Genomic DNA, 22177 nt, shown 5'->3' on the forward strand with positions numbered 1-22177 from the left:
CCGCACAGGACGCTGTCCGCGGGAACCTCCCTGGAGGAGCTGGGCACCACTCTCACCTCAGAAGACCGAGTCAACGAGCTCCAGTCACGCTGCATAGTACCAGAATCTCTGAAGAAAGCCTCAGAATAGCTACGCTTTAAAGCGCGCACTTTTTCTTTTTACACTGTAAGGAAAGTTGGAGGCAGGCAGCAAGAGGGACTCCGGGAGGATGGGGGTATGGGGTAAGGCAGGGCCATGGAACAAAACCAAGTATGCTTTCAAAGAGGGCACCACCAGCCACAACACCCCCGCTCTACTGGCAAAGCAGAGGAGCCTACCCAGGCAGAAATCCAGGAGCTGCTAAAGCGACGTCCACACCTACTAGGAGAGAGAGATCTACTGAAGGCAGAAGGGGGCTAGCCGTCCAGAGTCACTGTGTCTTTCAGTGTTCTCTATCTCCACTTGCTGATAGTCGGATACAACCCATCAGTTAATGGATTCATCTGCTGTTGATGACAAGGAAATAAGTATTGCCATACTGGGAAAGACCAAAGGTCCATCAAGCCCAGCATCCTGTTTGCAACAGTGGCCAATCCAGGTCACAAATACCTGGCAAGGTTCCAAAAAGGAGTGGCCTAGTGGTTAGGGTGGTGGAGTTTGGTCCTGGGGAACTGAGTTCGATTCAAACTTCAGGCACAGGCAGCTCCTTGTGACTCTGGGCAACTCACTTAACCCTCCATTGCCCCAGGTACAAATAAGTACCTGTATATGTAAGCCGCATTGAGCCTGCCATGAGTGGGAAAGCGCGGGATACAAATGTAACAAAACAAAACAAAAAAAACCTGCTTATCCCAGAAATGGTGGATTTTCCCCAAGTCCATTTAATAATGGTCTATGGACTTTTCCTTTAGGAAGCCGTTCAAACCTTTCTCGTTGGAGAAAAAACTGGAGGCTAATTGGGGACTCAGATTCATTTCACTACATTGGACCAGATGTTTCTAAATTTACCTCTCGCTGTGAATAAGCTGTCCCAATGGTAGCAACTGGCTAGGGACTGTAGGAAGACCCCATACTTGATGAAGTTAGGTTAGACCTGGGGAATCAGATTTAGCAGAGGATATCTCCGTGGAGGGTCTGTGGATGGCGTTTGAGGAATTCCACACTATTACTACCAATGTAGCCCTACAAGACATCCATTTAGAGTGCTCCATAGAGTCTACATCACTAGGCAGAGGGGCAAAACCATGAGATTGTGGGATAATGATATTTGTGTAAAATGTAATGCTCTCCCTGGTACTTTTCTTCACTCCTTTTTAGATGGTCCTGCTTTTATGCAATGACAACTCAGTTCTACTATTGAGGAATGGGGCGATGCTGTGATGAGGAGGGCTTACTAAGGCTCAGTGCAAATTTGTGTTATTGGCCACTCCTCTGATTAACAAGTATATCTTGCAATCGTGGATGGCTACAGCAGCACCCTTGATTGTGATATGGAATAATGTCATGACAGAAATGGCCAGGTGGCTGCTCACCCACCTCAAACAGTCTACATCTTTAGACAAGCATCAATACCGGAATCTATGGAGCAGATATGTGTATGCAGTGGTGGACTCTGCAGAACAGGGCACTTAATGAGGATGATGAGCACAGGGTAAAGGGTCTATTCGGGCAAAGCGGCATTGTCTCTCTGTAGGGTCGCTATGTCGTTCTTGTATACAGTTTCTCTTTGTTGTATTTTCATGTTTTTGTACTGCAGCAGTTTTGTATATTGGCTGGTGCAGTGTACTTCTTCCTTGAACTAATAAAGATTTTCAAAAAAGAAGAACTTTAATCTCCTCCTCCTCAAAAACGCCACCAGGGATTCTACTCCCATTACTTCCTAATCCCCAAGAAATCAGGGGGTCTAAACAATCAACATGTCAAAAGAGAAAAACTCAAAGTAATTTCTTACAAAAAATACTGCCTTTATTGGTTCCACACTGCTGGCTAGCATCCCTGGACCTCAATGATGCTTATACACTCATTCCTATCCACCCTCAACACTAGAAATACGTCAGATGTCTTCTTTATCCCTACCATTTTCACTACAAAATTCTGTCATTTGGCCTTTCATCAGCACCCAGAGTATTTACAAAGTGCTTAGCAGTAGTTGAGGCATATCTGAGAAAGAAAGGAACATTTGTATCTCTGTAGTTAGATGGCTGGTTTATCTTTGCGCAGAGAAAGCAGGGCTTATTAAAATGCACACCCCTGACCATTTCAACTCTCTCTTTAGGTTTTGTGAGCAATACGGACATCAAAGCTAACTCCAACGCAAGCTGTATAATTCATAGGTGCCAATATAGATACAGTCCAAGCAAGGGCCTTCCTTCCTCTGGATCGCTGTGTCTCAATCCAACATCTCTTCTCTTGACATCTCTCATCCACAAGATGCCGAACAAAACATCTCCTCAAACTGTTGGGTCACATGGCTGCCTCATCTGCTGTTCTACCATCACCAGACACCACATGGGAAAATTAGGTTCTTACCTTGGTAATTTTCCTTTAGTCACAGCAGATGAATCCATTAACTGATGGGTTGTATCCCCCTACCAGCAGGTGGAGATAGAGAACACTGAAAAACCATAGTGCCTCTTGGACGGCCAGCCCCAACTGCCTTCAGTATTTGAGATTTCCAAAGCAGAGTGAACCACAAAGGAATAATAACAAACTTTCCACACAGCGAACAAACACCCCAGAACAGGAGAAATAACCATACAAAGGAGGGATGAACTCAACCTCCTGTAGAAGAACTAACTTATAGCAGCAGCTTCAGAGAGCATTTTCCATCTCACAGATAGGCTGCAGAGAATACCTTCTCCTGCTTTAGACCTAGTCCTGCCCACCTACCCCTAGAGTGACATGTCTTATATAACCTCCCTATCAACCCACTCATTACTTTTACATCACCCATTTCTATTCTTCTATCACCTTTTCCCACTACTCCAACCAGAGTTACACCTAATCACACTGACCACCCTTCAACATCTTCAGTACTTCTGTGACTGTTCTCTTGTGCTTGACTGCTTAAATATTTTAAATTTAAATGCTTTACTTTTTGTCTATTAGATTGTAAGCTCTTTGAGCAGGGACTGTCTTTCTTCTGTGTTTGTACAGCGCTGCGTACACTTTGTAGTGCTCTAGAAATGTTAAATAGTAGTAGTAGTAAATTTTGAGAACTGGTATTCAACTTCTCCCAATGAGATGTATATCTGCATGAAAGATCTGAACAAAAAACAAGTCAAACAGGGAGGGATCATGGATTCATCTGCTGTGACTAAAGGAAAGAAAATTACCAAGGTAAGAACCTAATTTTCCCTTCCTTATCAGCAGCAGATGAATCCATTAACTGATGGGATGTACAAAAGCACTCCCTAAATAGGGTGGGAACAGGCCACACCGCGAGCAAGCAACTTATGCTCCAAAAATCGTGTCCTGCTCAGCTGCAACATCCAGCCTGTAATGCCGGACAAATGAGAGCTGAGAAGCCCAAGTAGCTGCACTACAGATCTCTTGAAGAGAGAGTGCACCCTTTTCAGCCCACGAGGAGGAAATCGCTCTTGTGGAATGCGCCTTGAACGCTTCAGGAGACGACCGACCTGAAAGCAGAAACGCAGAAAAAATGACTTCCTTGAGCCAACGGGCTACAGTGGCCTTAGACGCCGGGCATCCATGCCGATGACCTGACAACAAGACAAAAAGGTGATCAGAAGTCCTGAAGTCATTTGACATTTGTAGATACTGCAACAGCGCCCTGCAGACATCCAAAAGATGTAACTGCCCAAAGGAGTCCGGGAACTCTTCCCTAGAAAAGGAAGGAAGAAAAATGGGCTGGTTCAGGTGAAACGCTGAAACCACTTTAGGCAGGAAGGAAGGCACTGTCCTTACCGTCACTCCGGACTCAGAGAATTGTAGAAAAGGGTCCCGACAGGACAGTGCCTGCAGCTCAGACGCGTCTAGCCGATGTCATGGCCATCAAAAAGACTGTCTTGAGAGTCACATCCTTCTCCGAAGCTCGCTTAAGTGGCTCGAAGGGCGAACACTAGAGAGCCTTCAATACCAGTCCCAGGTTCCAGGCCGGACAGAGCAACCAGACAGGGGGACGGAGCCTAAGCATCCCTCTGAGAAATTGGACAATGTCCGGATGAGCAAGGGACAAGCCAGTGACTTTCCCTCGACAGCATGATAATGCTGCTACTTGCACCCGTAGGGAATTGTAAGCCAGGCCTTTTTGTAAGACCTCCTGCAAAAAGTACAGCACTGTCAAGACTGTAGCCCACGTGGTAGTGATCACCTTTGAAACACCCCACGCCTCAAATTTGCGCCAGATCCGAACATAAGCTGCGGAGGTGGACCGCTTGTGGGCCTGCAAGAGACTGGAGATGACCTTGTCCGAGTAGCCCTTGTCTCTCAATTGCGCCCTATCAATAGCCAGGCCATAAGACCAAATCGGCAGGGATCCTCCATAGACACCGGACCCTGAAACAACAGGTTCAGCACCAGGGGCAAATGAAATGGAGCCTCCACCACCATCCAACGTAGATCCGCATACCACTGACGCCTTGGCCAGTCCAGAGCGATAAGGATCACCAATCCCCGGTGTAGTCGAATCCGAAGGAGGACTCGCCATATCAAGGACCAAGGAGAAAACACATACAGGAGTCCCGAGGGCCAGAGTTGAGCCACAGCATCCAACCCCGCCGAGTGAGGTTCTCTCTCCTTCTGCTGAAAAAGCAAGGTACTTTGGCGTTTGCACTTGACGCCATTAGATCCATTCCAGGAGTCCCCCATTTGGCACAAATCTGAAGAAAAACTTCTGCCAGTTCCCATTCAGCCGGGTCGATTTGATGCCTGCTGAGAAAATAGGCTTGCACGTTGCTCTGACCTGCTATGTGAGCTGCCGACAGAAGAAGCAGGTGTCGCTCGGCCCAGTGGCAAATCTGAGCGGCCTCCGCCCTGCACTGAGTGCCTCCCTGACGATTTATGTATGCCACAGCTGTCGTATTGTCTGACAGAACCCGGACAGCGAGCCCCTTCAGGGTCTTTTGAAAGGCCATAAGAGCCTGGAATATCGCTCTCAGTTCCAAGCGATTGATGGACCACCCCACTTCCACGGGTGTCCACAGACCCTAAGCATAGCTTCCCTGGCAATGCGCTCCCCAGCCCAGAAGGCTGGCATCTGTTATCACCAGGCACCAAGAAGGAAGCGCAAGAGGCATTCCTTGGCGCAGCATTCTGTCGGAGAGCCACCACGCCATACTGAGCTGGGCCGCAGGGAGCAACGTTAGTGTGAGTTGGTATTCCTGGGACATCGGAGACTGTTGTTGAAGCAGGGCAATCTGCAGGGGCCTCATATGCCCTCTCGCCCAAGGCACCACCCTCCAATGGTCTGGTGACTTTTGGGTATATTGACCACCCAGCCTTGGGTATATTGACCACCCAGCCTAGCGCCTGCAGGACTGCCACCACTCTGGCTGTGGCAAGACAACTCTCGGTTGCCGAATCCGCTCTGATGAGCCACTCGTCGAGATAAGGGTGAACTCTGATACCCTCTCGCCTGAGGCAGGCAGCTACGACCACAATCACCTTGGAAAAGGTACGGGGAGCTGTGGCTAGGCCGAAAGGCAAGGCCCGAAACTGGAAATGTTTTCCCCAACACTGCAAAGCGGAGGAACTGCTGGTGTGGAGGCCAGATAGGAATGTGCAAATATGCTTCTTTTTAGGTCCAGAGATGTGAGAAACTCTCCAGGCTGAACCACCGCAATGACGGAGCGCAGGGTTTCCATGCGAAAATGTCGTACTCTGAGGGCTTCGTTGACTCTTCATAAGACGAGGATCGGTCTGAAAGACCCGCCTTTTCGAGGCACGACAAAATAAATGGAATAGCGGCCACAGCCACGTTCGGCGGGATGCAACAGGACCACTGCTCCGAGGTGCAGCAAGACTTGTAAGGTCTCCTCTACCGCCGCCCGTTTTACGGCAGTGCCGTATCGGGACTCCACAAACACGTCTCTCACTGGGGCACCGAATTCCAGTCGGTAACCTTCTCTGATCAGGTCCAGGACCCACTGATCCGAGGTAATCTTGGTCCACTCCTCTAGAAAGAGGGAAAGACAGCCTCCTATTGCAGGCATGGAGGAGTGGACCGGCGGCCCATCATTGTGGAGGACACCCCTGAACTCCTGGCCTTGAACCGGCCCCTGCCGAATGTTTGTTCGAGTGAAAGGAGTTCCTCTGCTGAAAACAGGTAAGTTGAGAAAGCCCAGCAGAGCGCCCCAGGCGATACCTGCGAGCTTCACGGAAGCGAGGTCTGGAAGAGGAGGGAAACACAGAACCTCTGGAAAAAGGCCGAGGCCTATCCTCAGGTAACCGCTGGGGTTTAGAGTCCCCCAGGTCTTTCACAATCTTCTCCAATTCCTCTCCAAACAGGAGGCCCCGAAACGGTAGCCTCACCAGCCTTTGCTTAGAAGCCATGTCAGTCACCCAATGCTGCAGCCAAAGAAGGTAGCGGGCAGAAACCGCCACAGACATCTGTTTAGCCAAAGCTCTGACCAGATCATAAAGGGCGTCAGCCAAAAATGACAGGGCCGACTCCATCCGCGGGGCAACCTCAGAAAGGGGCCCCGCACCATCGGCGGGCTGTTCCACCGCCTGCTGTAGCCAGGAAAGACATGCCCGGGCTGTATAGGAACTGCAAATAGACGCCCTAAAGGCCACGCCCGTAATTTCAAAGGACTGCTTCAGCACAGACTCCAGCCACCGGTCCTGCATGTCTTTCAAAGCGACCCCTCCCTCTACTGGGAGAGTGGTCTTTTTTGTCACCGCCGTGGCCAATACATCCACTTTAGGGATCCCTAAGGGGGCCAAGTGCTCCTCACGTAGAGGGTAAAGCTGTCCCATAGCCCTGGCCACTTTCAACGGCCCATCAGGGTCAGACCATTAAGCAGAAATAAGCTCTTGGATGGAGTCATGCACCAGAAAGGCCCGAGTAGGCTTCTTAGTACTTGCCATCCTAAGATTAACTGAGGAGACCTCGCCTTCAGCAGGAGCATCAATCGAAAGGGCCTGCAAGGCGTCAGTAATAAGAGCTGGCAGCTTGTCGCAGTGGAAAATCCGGACCACATTGGGATCATCCAAATCCAGTGGCAAACAGACACCCTCCTCTGGATCATCCGTCCCTGAGGGCCTGCCAGACCCCTCAGACTCCCCACAGCCCAATCACCGGGGGAGGGGGGGGGGGGGAAGATACGCACCACTTTCAGACGGGGAATTTACCCGTCTATGTTTAGCGTGTTTCCAACGCTTGGGGGAGGAAATAGCCTTTGAACCCATCCCCGGGGCCTCAGCACCCAGAGGGTAGCCAGGATGCAACGCAGTATCAGACACCTGCGGCAGAACTCTTTTCAGCATGAACGCCTTATGCATTAAAAGCACAAACTCAAGGGAGAAAAACTCACCCTGGCCCTCCGCTTCAGGAGAAACGGAAGTAGGAGCTCCTCTGGCAGCCTCAAAACGAGGCGTCCCCCTGCACTCAGACTCCGCAACGCTTCCAAAATGGTGCCCACTGCCAGCTCCATCGAGCGGGAAGAAACATCGCTCTCCATGCTCATACTAGCGTGAGCGTCTAAGGAGCATGTTTTACACAGCCCCGCTGCTGATCTGCGTTTACCACAACGGGAGCAGCACTTAACTCCCTCAGCAGCCATCACCCGACTGGATGGAAATACGGCAATAAAATAGCGGCTTCGCACCAAAACTTACGCCGTTCGGAACGGCGTCCGCGGGACCTCCCCGGAGGAGCTGGGCACCACTCTCACCTCAGAAGACCAAGTCAACGAGCTCCGGTCAAGCTGCACAGAGCCAGAATCTCTGGAAAAAGCCTCAGAACAGCCACGCAATAAAAGCGTGCTTTTTTTTTTTTTTTTAATGCTGTGAGGAAAGTTGGAGGCAGGCAGCAACAGAGGGACTCCGGGAGGCAGGGGGAATGGGAAAGACAGGGAAAGGGCGAACCTATATGCCTTTAAAGTGGGCACCACCAGCCACAACACCCCTGGCTCAACTGGCAAAGCACAGGAGCCACCCCAAGCAGTCTGAAATCCAGGAGCTGATTAAGCTATGTCTACACCTGCTGGGAGATAGAGAAATAGTGAAGGCCGTTGGGGCTAGCCGTCCAAGGGGCACTATGGTTTTTCACTGTTCTCTATCTTCACCTGCTGGTAGGCGGATACAACCCATCAGTTAATGGATTCATCTGCTGATGATGACAAGGAAGAGATCCATTCAATGGGATCTCAAGATTCAACGGTCCCCATTCTCCCAGCCTCTTTAATACAAGGTGTTCATCTCCCCTCAAATAAAGGCAGCACTCAAATGGTAGAAAAGTTGGCAAAACATATTAACAGGAGCACCTTTCAAGACACCACACCCAGACATGGTACTGATGACAGATGCCTCTCTCAGAGGATGGAGGGTTTATCTTCAAAAATATCACAAACAGGGTATCTGGACTTCACAGGAATAGATTCTCCACATCAATATTTTAAAGCCAAGGGCAGTCTACCTTGTGATTTGCACTTTCAAATGCCTAATTCAAGGTAAAGTTTTGCTTCTCCAGGTTACAATGTTTTATATAACCAAACAAGGAGGAATGGGATACCAAATTGTAAATACTTAATGTATAAAGACACTAGAAGAGGTACAGAACAGAAAGGCATGCCAAGAGTGATGAAGCAAAACCAAACCAACCTTTACAAAGCTCATTCTAATTGTGCACATTTTGGTAAGCTCATAGACTGTCTCAAAGCCATGATTCACGGACTGAGCCAACAGCTGAGCAAACTCCTGGTTATTAAATATCTTTAGGCTACAACCGCTAGGGATCTTGCAGACGGTTGTGGGGTGGAAGCCGTGGTGGTAATTACAGTTCCGGCTCTGCACGAAAATGCTGCTATCACTGAGGCATTCAGCATACACTTCCCCTCCGACGTAGTACAGGTGAACACCTGCAAAGAGAGGCAAAGGACATTAGTCACTCGGTCTGGCCATGACGATGACAGGACTGGAAGAATAAGATTGATGAAAGCAGCCTGCACTTACAGAACAGGTCACATTCAAAAGTCACAGCACTGTGAAAACACACCCATGCTAGTCACCTCTAGGGAGAGTACAAATATCATGATTCAATATGCAAGGAGGCAGAAGGAACAAAACTAAAATGGAATACAAACAGTTTATGATTGATCTTGTATTATATTCTTTTATGCTAATATTGTATTTTATGTATGTTAATTCTATTTGGTTTGCTGGCCTCTTTAGGCTATTCTCAGGCCAGGTTTAAGTACAAACACAGATAAGGTGAAGTTTATTCATAACTATTAATTTCTCTTCTTTCAATCACGCTACACTACTCCAGACCAATGGGCTGTGTCCCCCTACTAGCAGATGGACATAAATTGAACTTTTCCAGTGACATCACCAGTGTAAGGGTTGCTGCAGCCTGGAACCCTTCAGTATGTTAAATGCCAAAGCAGCACAATGTGAGAGACTCCTTAGGCAACAGCAGCAGAATGTACTTACAAAAAGAACACACTCCTCTACTTAAAAAGAACACTTAAAAAAAATTCCCCAGTGCTGGCTCTAGTTTTCCAGGGCAAGTCCTGGGCTGGCCTAGCAGGATTTATGGAAAGGAAATTAACATGCATGAATACATTTCACCTTTTTCTTAAGTTCTCTTTATTTATTTATTGCATTTGTATTCCACATTTTCCCACCTATTTGCAGGCTCAATGTGGCTTACATGGGAAAATTAGGCTCTTACCTTGGTAATTTTCTTTCCTTTAGTCATAGCAGATGAAGCCATTACGTATGGGTTGTGTCCATCAACCAGCAGGGGGAGATAGAGAGCACTCAACTTTTCACAGTGCCTCATGGCCAGCCAGCTCCATTGCCTCTTCAGTATTTGAAGCTTCCAAAGCAGTATGGCAAACCGCAATGGGAATAACATGAACTTTTCTCACAGCGAACGATGGCCCCTTAACAAGGGCATGAACTCAAAAGGAGGGAATGAACACATCCTCCTGGAGGGAATAAACTAGTCTTCCTTATTGTATAACTGGAGGGGATACACGCAACCTCCTGGAGGGAATAAACTCATCCTCCAAAACATAAACTGGAGGGAATGGACTCATCCTCCTATAAGTGAACATGAATCCTGAAGACTGTTTTCCAACTTTCTCCCAAGGAAGGAACTTCAGGAAACAAGAACAGAACCTGAAACAGATTCACAGCATACAATCATACAGGGAGGGTTCATGGCTTCATCTGCTATGACTAAAGGAAAGAAAATTACCAAGGTAAGAACCTAATTTTCCCTTCCTTGTCATCAAGCAGATGAAGCCATTACATATGGGATGTAACAAAGCAATCCCTATATAGGGTGGGAACAGGTCACACCACGCGCTAGCACTTGTGCTCCAAAACGCGAATCCCTCCTAGCAGCCACATCCAGCCTGTAATGTCTGCCAAAAGAGAGCTTAGAAACCCATGTTGCTGCACTGCATATCTCTTGACGAGAGAGTGCTCCAGTTTCAGCCCAAGAGGAAGAAATCGCTCTGGTAGAATGCGCCTTAAAGGCTACAGGCGGAGACCGGCCGGCAAGCAGATAAGCTGAAAAGATAGTTTCTTTGAGCCAGCGGGCAATAGTGGCTTTAGACACTGGAGACCCTCTGTGAGGACCTGATAGCAAAACAAAGATGATCATAGATCCTGAAAGAGATAGTAACTCGCAGATACTGCAGCAGAGTCCTGCACACATCCAACAGGTGCAACTGCCCAAAAGATTCTGGAAACTCCTCCTTATCAAAGGGAGGACAAAGCCGTAGCGGAGAAATTAAATGAATTCTTTGCTTCGGTCTTCACCGAGGAGGATTTGGGGGGGACACCGGTGCCGGAAAGAATATTTGAAGCGGGGGAGTCGGAGAAACTAAACGAATTCTCTGTAACCTTGGAGGATGTAATGGGTCAGTTCAGCAAGCTGAAGAGTAGTAAATCACCGGGACCTGATGGTATTCATCCTAGAGTATTAATAGAACTAAAAAATGAACTTGCGGAGCTACTGTTAGAAATATGCAATCTGTCCCTAAAATCGAGTGTAGTACCGGAAGACTGGAGGGTAGCCAATGTTACTCCGATTTTTAAGAAGGGTTCCAGAGGAGATCCGGGAAATTATAGATCGGTGAGTCTGACGTCGGTGCCGGGCAAGATGGTGGAGGCTATTATTAAGAATAAAATTGCAGAGCATATACAAAAACATGGACTGATGAGACAAAGTCAGCACGGATTTAGTGAAGGGAAGTCTTGCCTCACCAATCTAATGCATTTTTTTTGAGGGGGTAAGCAAACATGTGGACAATGGGGAGCCGGTTGATATTGTATATCTGGATTTTCAGAAGGCGTTTGACAAAGTGCCGCACGAAAGACTCCTGAAGAAATTGCAGAGTCATGGAATCGGAGGTAGGGTATTATTATGGATTAAGAACTGGTTGAAAGATAGGAAGCAGAGAGTAGGATTGCATGGCCAGTATTCTCAGTGGAGGAGGGTAGTTAGTGGGGTCCCGCAGGGGTCTGTGCTGGGTCCGTTGCTTTTTAATGTATTTATAAATGACCTAGAGATGGGAATAACTAGTGAGGTAATTAAATTCGCCGATGACACAAAATTATTCAGGGTCGTCAAGTCGCAGGAGGAATGTGAACGATTACAGGAGGACCTTGCGAGACTGGGAGATTGGGCGTGCAAGTGGCAGATGAAGTTCAATGTTGACAAGTGCAAAGTGATGCATGTGGGTAAGAGGAACCCGAATTATAGCTACGTCTTGCAAGGTTCCGCGTTAGGAGTTACGGATCAAGAAAGGGATCTGGGTGTCGTCGTCGATGATACGCTGAAACCTTCTGCTCAGTGTGCTGCTGCGGCTAGGAAAGCGAATAGAATGTTGGGTGTTATTAGGAAGGGTATGGAGTCCAGGTGTGCGGATGTAATAATGCCGTTGTATCGCTCCATGGTGCGACCGCACCTGGAGTATTGTGTTCAGTACTGGTCTCCGTATCTCAAAAAAGATATAGTAGAATTGGAAAAGGTACAGCGAAGGGCGACGAAAATGATAGTGGGGATGGGACGACTTTCCTATGAAGAGAGGCTGAGAAGGCTAGGGCTTTTTAGCTTGGAGAAGAGACGGCTGAGGGGAGATATGATAGAAGTGTATAAAATAATGAGTGGAATGGATCGGGTGGATGTGAAGCAACTGTTCACGCTATCCAAAAATACTAGGACTAGAGGGCATGAGTTGAAGCTACAGTGTGGTAAATTTAAAACGAATCGGAGAAAATTTTTCTTCACCCAACGTGTAATTAGACTCTGGAATTCGTTGCCAGAGAACGTGGTACGGGCAGTTAGCTTGACGGAGTTTAAAAAGGGGTTAGATAGATTCCTAAAGGACAAGTCCATAGACCGCTATTAAATGGACTTGGAAAAATTCCGCATTTTTAGGTATAACTTGTCTGGAATGTTTTTACGTTTGGGGAGCGTGCCAGGTGCCCTTGACCTGGATTGGCCACTGTTGGTGACAGGATGCTGGGCTAGATGGACCTTTGGTCTTTCCCAGTATGGCACTACTTATGTACTTATGAGGGCAAGAAAATAGGCTGGTTTAGGTGAAACGCTGAAACCACCTTAGGCATGAAGGAAGGCACGGTCCGAACTGTGACCCCGGACTCTGAGAATTGCAGAAATAGGTCTCTACAGCACAGCGCCTGGAGCTCCGACACCCGTCTTGCCGAAGTAATGGCCACAAGAAAAACGGCCATTAGTGTCAAATCTTTCTCCGATGCTTGCCAAAGCGGCTCAAAAGGAGAAGCCTGCAGGGCCTTCAAAACTAGCCCCAGGTTCCAAGCTGGACAGGGTGCTCGCACGGAAGGCCGGAGCCGAAGCACCCCACTAAGAAACCGTGCCACATCTGGATGAGCAGCTAAAGACACGCCTTCAACCTTACCACGAAGGGAGGCCAACGCTGCAGGGAATTATAGGCCAAGCCTATTTGTACACCATCCTGCAAAAAGTCCAGAATCTACGAGACAGGAGGCTGCATGGGTGTGATCGCTTTTGAAGCACACCAAGACTCAAACTGGCACCAAATCCTGGCATAAGCCACGGAAGTGGAACGCTTGCGGGCCTGCAGGAGAGTGGAAATGACTGTGTTTGAATAGCCTTTGTCCCTCAATTGCGCCCTCTCAATCGCCATGCCATAAGACCAAAGCGGCAGGCGTCCTCCATGGCTACCGGGCCCTGTGACAACAGGGTCGGTACCAGAGGTAAAGGAAGGGGAGCCTCCACTAGCATCTGTCGGAGGTCCGCTTACCAAGGCCTCCTGGGCCAATCCGGGGCGATGAGGACCACTTCTCCTGGGTGCAGCCGAATCCGCAGGAGCACGCGCCCTATCAAGGGCCACGGAGGAAACACATATAGTAGGCCTGGAGGCCAGGGCTGAGTCAAGGCATCCAACCCTGCCAAGCGAGGATCTTTCAGTCTGCTGAAGAAGCACGGGACTTTGGCATTTGAACTTGTCGCCATAAGATCCATCACGGGCTTGCCCCATTTGGCACATATCTGCAGGAATACTTCGTCTGCTAGTTCCCATTCTGCTGGATCGATCTGATGCCTGCTTAGATAATCGGCTTGCACGTTGCTCTGACCTGCAATGTGAGCTGCCGACAGAAACTGAAGATGCAGCTCGGCCCAGTGGCAAATCTGTTCGGCCTGCGCGGCCAGTGCTCTGCACTGAGTGCCGCCTTGTCGATTTATGTAGGCCACTGCTGTTGTGTTGTCAGACATCACTCTGACAGCCAATCCTTCCAGGGTCACTTGAAAGGCCAGAAGTGCCTGAAACACCGCTTTCAACTCCAGGCGGTTGATGGACCACTCCGACTCCTCGGGTGTCCATAGACCCTGGGCATGCTTCCCCTTGCAATGTGCGTCCCAGCCCTTCAGGCTGGCATCTGTCACTACTAGACACCAATCGGGCAGCACCAGCGGCATTCCTCGCCGCAGCATGCTGTCCGAGAGCCACCATTCCATGCTGAGTCGGGCCGCAGGGAGCCAAGAAAGTCTGCATTGATAATCCTGAGAAACTGGAGACCATCTTTGAAGTAGGGAATATCGTAGAGGTCTCAGGTGTGCTCTCGCCCAGGGCACCACTTCCAATGTGGTTGTCATCGATCCCAGCAGCTGGACAATGTCAGGAGCAGATGGACCTGATTCTGAAGCTTGCACCGCCTTAGCTCGGGTAGGTATACATAGCCCGAGTCTGTGTCGAACCTGGCCCCCAAATATTCTACAGATTGCGAGGGGGTCAGGTGACTTTTGGCCATATTGATGACCCAGCCTAGAGATTGAAGTACTGAGACCACTCTGGCTGTAGCTTGATAGCTCTCTGTTACAGAGTCTGCTCTGATGAGCCAGTCGTCTAGGTACGGGTGAACCCTGATACCTTCTTACCTGAGCAAGCAGCTACTACCACCATTACCTTCGAAAAGGTTCGGGGAGCTGTGGCGAGGCCAAAAGGCCAGGCCCGGAACTGGAAATGTTTTCCCAACACCGCAAACCTCAGAAACTTCTGGTGCGGGGGCCAAATTGGTATGTGCAAGTAAGCTTCTTTCAGGTCTAGAGACGTGAGAAACTCTCCTGGCTGTACCGCAGTAATGACGGAGCGCAGGGTTTCCATGTGGAAATGCCGCACTCTCAGGGACTTTTTAAATTCTTTTAAGTCCAGAACAGGCCGAAAAGACCCACCTTTTCGCGGCACCACAAAGTAGATGGAGTATCGGCCGTAGCCATGTTCGGTGGAAGGTACCGGGGACACGGCCCCTAACTGAATCAGACCTTGCAAAGTCTCCTCTACCGCCGCCTGTTTGGCGGCAGAACCGCATCGGGACTCCACAAACACGTCTCTTACGATTTACAGAGCCCCGCTGCTGATTTGCGCTTGCCACACCGGGAACAGCGCTTTACACTCTCTGCAGCCATCGCCAAAAACGGCGGGAAAATTCAAAATGGCGGTTTCGTGCCAAAAACGCCCTGATCGCGGGCCCACCCCGGAGGAGTTAGAAAACACTCTTACCTCACCGGACCGAGTATCACAGCTCCGGTCCCATAGAAGAATCAAAGGAAAACCTCTGTTCCATTTTTTTTTTTTTACGCTGTGAGGAAAGCAGAGGTAGTAAGAACTCCGGAGGCTCAGATGAGTGGGAAAGGCAGGGAAAGGCGAACCAATGTGCCTGCATCCACTGAGTGGGAAAGGACAGGGAAAAGCAAGCTAATATGTCCATATCCACGCAGGGCCGGTCTTAGCAAGTGCGGGGCCCTATGCAGACCAATTTGGTGGGGCCCCACCCTAGCCCCGCCCCCACCCTAGTTCCACCCCATTGATAAGATTATTCCATTTTTAGATTTTTTTTTTATTTATGAAATTTCAAATAAAGACAAATGAAGCTAAACTTGTACAAAAAAACTGATTGAAATAATAAGCACAATGCTATCATGAAACCTCCCCTCCCCAGAAATTATTCAGTTCAAGTCCACTACAATTAGTAGTTCCAATTCTCATAACAAAGGAGAATAAAGGAAAAATATTAAGAAAAGATCCAGTACTTTCAAATTCCCCTATTACTCTGTAACCCATCAAACCAGAGAGGCAAGTAGCCACATCAGTTATTAAAATAGTTTGAACTGATTGTACCTACTTTATATCAGATTTTGCTACTTCATGATTTCCATTCTCAGATTTTAGTTTAGTAATCTTTTCTTCCTGTGATTGCAGTCTAGCTTCCAAATGATTAATTTGATGTCATATCATTAATTACTGGAAGCAGTGTTTTAGCTAAATCTGCTATTGCCATCCAAATTTTTATCAGGAGAAATATCTGCAGATCTATGTGAAAATAACCCAGATATGTTAGAAACAGCCTCTTCCAAGCCAGAAGATCTTACTTGCTCAGCTTTCTCCAGCAACTAATGTTGTTAGGCCAAATTCCTCTCAGGGAGGCAGACATTTCCAACCCTTGCACCGTCTGCAAGTGTCGTTAGATGTCTTTCTTCTATGTTTGTGCAGCGCTGCGTACGCCTTGTAGCGCTATAGAAATGCTCAATAGTAGTAGTAGAAGAGAGACACTTCTCCTGATCTCCTGCCTGCATGGAATCCGATTTCGATTTGGCATAAGTGCATAACTGTTGGCGTCAGCAACGATGGCTCACCTCACGTCCTCATCACCTCCGACCAGGCTCCAGCTTTTCCCACTCAGTGACTCCCGCCCTCGCGTCCGGAAACAGGAAATACATCAGAAGGCGGGACATTGAGCCTGGAGGTGGGCCGTCGTGCTGCAACTGTCTGTCGTTGCTGTCGGGGCCGTTGCTGCCTGGGCTGCCTCGCTGGCATCGCTCAGTTAGTCGCCAGGGTCCGGGCGCCACGCCGGTGGTGGCGGGAGTAGAGCGGCTGAGCCATGGGAATGGAGATCATCTCAGGCGAGAAGCGGCGGAGGTCGGAGCGGAGGCACGAGCGAGGCAGAGTTGAGGCGTGTCGCGCGGGGCCCTATGCGGCCGCCTTGGTCGCCTCTGCCTAAGACCGACCCTGCATCCACGGGGGCATGGGTAAGGCAGGGAAAGGGCTAACCTATGTGCCTTCAAAGTGAAGCTGCTATAGCCTCCAACACCCCGGCTAACAACTGGCAAGCCAGGAGCCACCCCCAGGCAGATTTTTGATGGAGCTCGAAGAAGCTGCAGCCACCCTGCTTGGGGAGATAGAGAATACTGAAGAGGCAAGTGGAGCTGGCTGGCCATGAGGCACTGTGAAAAGTTGAGTGCTCTCTATCTCCCCCTGCTGGTTGATGGACACAACCCATACGTAATGGCTTCATCTGCTTGATGAAAAGGAAAGTGCAACAGTGGCAGTCTTATTTAGAGATTTCAAGAAAATATTACACACAGCCATCAAAGATACAAACCTAACAAAAAGGCGAAATAGAATAGTAATAATACACATGATCAAAACACTCCCACCCCCTCCCCAAAGACCCCTAAAATAACTCAATTATGCATTACAAAACAGAACACATGCGCTAAAACACACATGAACCAATATAACAAGTAGATAGTAATTAAGTCTGTGCATACTGTCAAACAGGCACCCAAATTTGTAAGAAGCGCCGTAATGTATTCAGCTATCTTCGCCTCGTATCTGCAAATTAGACAAATTGTATTCCACCATAGGTGCACATTAAGCTGTTCAGGGATTTTCTATTTATGCAAAATGGCTTGAATTGCAATAGCAGTCAAAGTAGAATAAGGCTCGTCTGATCTTCCATAATCTCTACAGAATCATCAAAAACTTGAAATAGCATAGGTGAAAGAAAGATCCATATGTAGTATTGTTTGTATTAGGCACCAAACGTGCAATCAAAAGCTGTGACCAGCGGGCAATAAAAAAAGAAGACAGTCCAATGTTCCAGTAGTCTGGCCACAAGACCAGCATGTGTTAGAAATCACTGCATCCAGTTTATGCAAACGATTAGGTGTTCAAACCACTCTATTAGCCACATTGTATAAAGATTGGCGTAGGGAAGCAGAAGCACCGCATCAACTCCTTGGGGTCCAAAACCACCACTGAACAGGTGAAACAGATGCTTGCACCTCACGAGTCCAGAGGTCACACAAGCTCTTATTCATTAGGGTGTTCACAATAATGGATATAAAAGTTTGTCCCAACATGATGCTTCGTGAGCCATCTTATGAATACGATACTCCTGCCAGAATTCTACACCAAAAATAAATCAAAATTCTGTGCACAAAATTTGCAAATCCTGCAAGTTTATTTTGTCATAATTTAAACAGTATTACAGCTCCCCACTGTATACAGATATCATCCATATTTTTCCCAGCACCCATACCATCTACCTTTTTCCAGGCCCCCAAGCACCCACACAAGCATCCACCTTTTTTCCAGCCCCCCTCCACGCACCCACACACCATCCATACTCTCATTTACAAAGCCACAATAGTGGCTGCCAGTGTGCTAATACTGACACAGTCCACTCAATTTGAATAGGCTGTGTCAGCACTGCTTTTGGGGGGGGGGGGGGGGGCAGTTTTCCAGCCCCCTCCACCCATTATTTTTTTTCAGCCCCCCTCTGAGCCCACACTCCATCTATTATTTTTTCCCATCTCCCCCCACACTCAAATACCATTCGTTATTTTATTCCAGCACACTATACCCTATTTTTTTCAAGCACCCCTGCATCTACACACCATATATTATTTTTTCCAGTCCCTCTGCACCCACACACCATCCATTATTTTTTTCAAACCCCCCACTCCCTGCATTCACACACCATATGCACCCTCCTCCCCACATTCACCAGAGCTAATTCAGGAGCAGCTGCATTGATCCTCTTCAGGGCAAAGAACCCTGCTCTACCCTGCCCTGCTGCAGCTGCTCAGGGCAGGTACTGCTGCTTCATCCAAATAGCCACCGAGACTACTGCTTGAAGTCTCAGCAACCATTTTGAAGAAGCGCACCGGCCACGGGCGGGCAGAAAAGAGTGGGGTTCTTTCCTGCCCCCAAAGAGGCCAGCAGACCACCAGGGCATGTGAAGGTAGGTCAGGGAGGGCCACCGAGGCTCGAGGGAGGGGGGAGTCTGCCAGCTAGACGAAGTGGTGAGAATGGGCAGGAAAGAGGCTGGGTTTTCCTCCCCCCCCCCCCCGAAGAGACCACTAGACCATCATGGTGTGTGAAAATAGGCCCAGGGAGGGCCCATCGAGGGACCGGCAGGGGGTGGGTGGCAGGTAGGCCAGCCAACCACTCTTCACCAAGGTACAGCGCTGCATACGTCTAGTAGCGCTTTAGAAATGATAAGAAGTAGTAGTAGTAGTTTTACTGCTAGAGGGACATGCTATATAAAAAAAGAAAAGCCTCTGTTGATGTTCCCGCGGTACTACCGCAGTTACCAATGTGCCATTGAGGAAGGACCTAGCGAAGCTAAAGGAATGGACCAATATTTGGCACCTAAGGTTTAATCCCAAAAAATGCAGGGCCATGCACTTGGGTCGCAAAAATCGGAGGGAACAGTAGTATAGGGGGTGAAGTGCTTCAGTGTTCGAAGGAAGAGTGGGACTTGGTGGTGATTGTGTCTGATGACCTTAAAGCTTCCAAACAGGTAGAAAAAGCGACGGTCAAAGCCGGAAGCATGCTTGGGTGCATAAAGAGGCATGACCAACAAGAAAAAGGAGGTGATAGTGCCGTTGTATGTCTCTAGTGAGGCCTCATTTGGAGTACTGTGTGCAGTTCTGGAGACTGCACCTACGGAAAAATATTAAACAGGATGGAGTCGGTCCAGAGGGCGGCTACAAAATTAGTAAGCAGTCTTGAACGCAAAAATTATAGGGAGAAGGCTCATGAACCTCAACATGTATACGCTGGAAGAGAGGAGGGAGAGAGGAGACATGATAGAAACGTTTAAATATCTCAAGGACATTTATGCACAGGAAGAGAGCCTTTTTCAAATGAAGGAGAGCTCTGGAATGAGGGGACATATGACAAAGTTAAGAGGGAATAAATAGGCTTAGGAGTAACCTAAGGAAGTATTTCACAGAAAAGGGTTGTGGAGGCGTGGAATGTTCAGTAATTAGGGTGTAAATTAAAATAGACAAATTAGAAAAGTTCCATTATAATTGTACATGGTAAAGTTTAGGTGTCAGATCATTATGGGGGATCCTTTTTGTACGTCTTTTTGAACAAGTAAATCTTCAGTAACTTCCGGAAGGTCGACAGGTCATGTGTTGTTCTTATGGTGGTCGATAATTCATTCCATAGTTGTGTGCAGATGTATGAAAAGCTGGATGCATGTATTGATTTATATTTAAGTCCTCTGCAGTTGGGATAATGGAGTTTTAAGAAAGTGCGTCATGAACTTTTATTATTTCTCTCTGGTAAATCTATGAGGTCTAACAAGTAAGATGGGGCATCTCCGTAAATAATTTTATGAACTAAGGTGCATATCTTGAATGCAATTCGATCTTTCAGTGGAAGCCAATGCAATTTTTCTCTAAGAGGTCTAGCACTTTCACATTTCGCCTTTCCGAATATCAGTCTGGCTGCAGTGTTCTGGGCAGTCTGGAGTCTCTTAATGGTTTGAGCCTTGCATCCCGCATATAAGGAATTACAGTAGTCCAAATGAGATGACTCAATATCAATGGTTGCACCAGGTTGCGGAATGTCTCCCTTGGGAAGAAAGGTTTCACTCTTCTAAGCCTCCACATTGCATAAAACATTTTCTTTATAACATTTTTCACATGGTTATCTAGATTTAGATTTCGATCAATTGTTACACCTAGGAGTTTCAAGTTGTCCGCAACAGGAAGAGCGTGGTTACACCTAGGAGTTTCAAGTTGTCCGCAACAGGAAGAGCGTGGTATTGGTATAGTTGATTTTATTATAATGTGATGATAATATAAGGCATTGTGTTTTTTTCTGCGTTGAGCTTCAGTTGGAATGCATCCACCCATGAATTCATAATTTGGAAGCTGAGATTAATTTTATCTGCAATTTCTGATTAGTTGTTTTTGAACGTAAAGCGAATGCTACATACCTGTAGAAGGTATTCTCAGAGGTCAGCAGGCTGATTGTTCTCACTGATGGGTGACGTCCACGGCAGCCCCTCCAATCGGAACACTTTTCTAGCAAAGTCCTTTGCTAGTCCTCGCGCGCCGCGCATGCGCGGCCGTCTTCCCGCCCGAACTGGCTCGTGTTCGTCAGTCCCATATGTAGCAAAACAAAGGCAAGGGAAGACACAACTCCAAAGGGGAGGCGGGCGGGTTTGTGAGAACAATCAGCCTGCTGTCCTCGGAGAATACCTTCTACAGGTATGTAGCATTCGCTTTCTCCGAGGACAAGCAGGCTGCTTGTTCTCACTGATGGGGTATCCCTAGCCCCCAGGCTCACTCAAAACAACCACCATGGTCAATTGGGCCTCGCAACGGCGAGGACATAACTGAGATTGACCTAACAATTTATCCAACTAACAGAGTGCAGCCTGGAACAGAATAAACATGGGCCTAGGGGGGTGGAGTTGGATTCTAAACCCCGAACAGATTCTGAAGCACTGACTGCCAGAACCGACTGTCGCGTCGGGTATCCTGCTGCAGGCAATAATGAGATGTGAATGTGTGGACGGATGACCACGTCGCAGCTTTGCAAATCTCTTCAATAGTGGCTGACTTCAAGTTGGCTACCGACGCTGCCATGGCTCTAACATTATGAGCCATGAATGACCCTCAAGAGCCAGCCCAGCCTGGGCGTAAGTGAAGGAAATGCAATCTGCTAGCCAATTGGATATGGTGCGTTTCCCTACAGCCACTCCCCTCCTGTTGGGATCAAAAGAAACAAACAATTGGGTGGACTGTCTGTTGGGCTGTGTCCGCTCCAGGTAGAAGGCCAATGCTCTCTTGCAGTCCAATGTGTGCAGCTGACGTTCAGCAGGGCAGGAATGAGGACGGGGAAAGAATGTTGGCAAGACAATTGACTGGTTCAGATGGAACTCCGACACAACCTTTGGCAAGAACTTAGGGTGAGTGCAGAGGACTACTCTGTTATGATGAAATTTGGTGTAAGGGGCCTGGGCTACCAGGGCCTGAAGCTCACTGACTCTACGAGCTGAAGTAACTGCCACCAAGAAAATGACCTTCCAGGTCAAGTACTTCAGATGGCAGGAGTTCAGTGGCTCAAAAGGAGGTTTCATCAGCTGGGTGACATTGAGATCCCATGACACTGTAGGAGGCTTGACAGGGGGCTTTGACAAAAGCAAACCTCTCATGAAGCGAACAACTAAAGGCTGTCCTGAGATCGGCTTCCTTCCACACGGTAATGGTATGCACTGATTGCACTAAGGTGAACCCTTACAGAGTTGGTCTTGAGACCAGACTCAGACAAGTGCAGAAGGTATTCAAGCAGGGTCTGTGTAGAACAAGAGCGAGGATCTAGGGCCTTGCTGTCACACCAGACGGCAAACCTCCTCCATAGAAAGAAGTAACTCCTCTTAGTGGAATCTTTCCTGGAAGCAAGCA

General features: G+C 48.2%; 1 protein-coding gene across 1 annotated transcript in view; it reads right to left on the reverse strand.

Moving 5' to 3' along the window:
- The window catches only part of LOC115459031 (mothers against decapentaplegic homolog 1), a gene marked incomplete at its 5' end in the record, with an annotated part of 88166 nt that overhangs the window by 12620 nt on the left and 53369 nt on the right, over positions 1-22177 (reverse strand). Inside the window, 1 exon segment of the mRNA XM_030188894.1 lies at positions 8764-9020. Within this exon segment, the coding sequence (XP_030044754.1) occupies positions 8764-9020 (257 nt within the window).

Source organism: Microcaecilia unicolor, unplaced genomic scaffold, assembly GCF_901765095.1.
Source record: "Microcaecilia unicolor unplaced genomic scaffold, aMicUni1.1, whole genome shotgun sequence".
Lineage (NCBI taxonomy): Eukaryota > Metazoa > Chordata > Amphibia > Gymnophiona > Siphonopidae > Microcaecilia > Microcaecilia unicolor.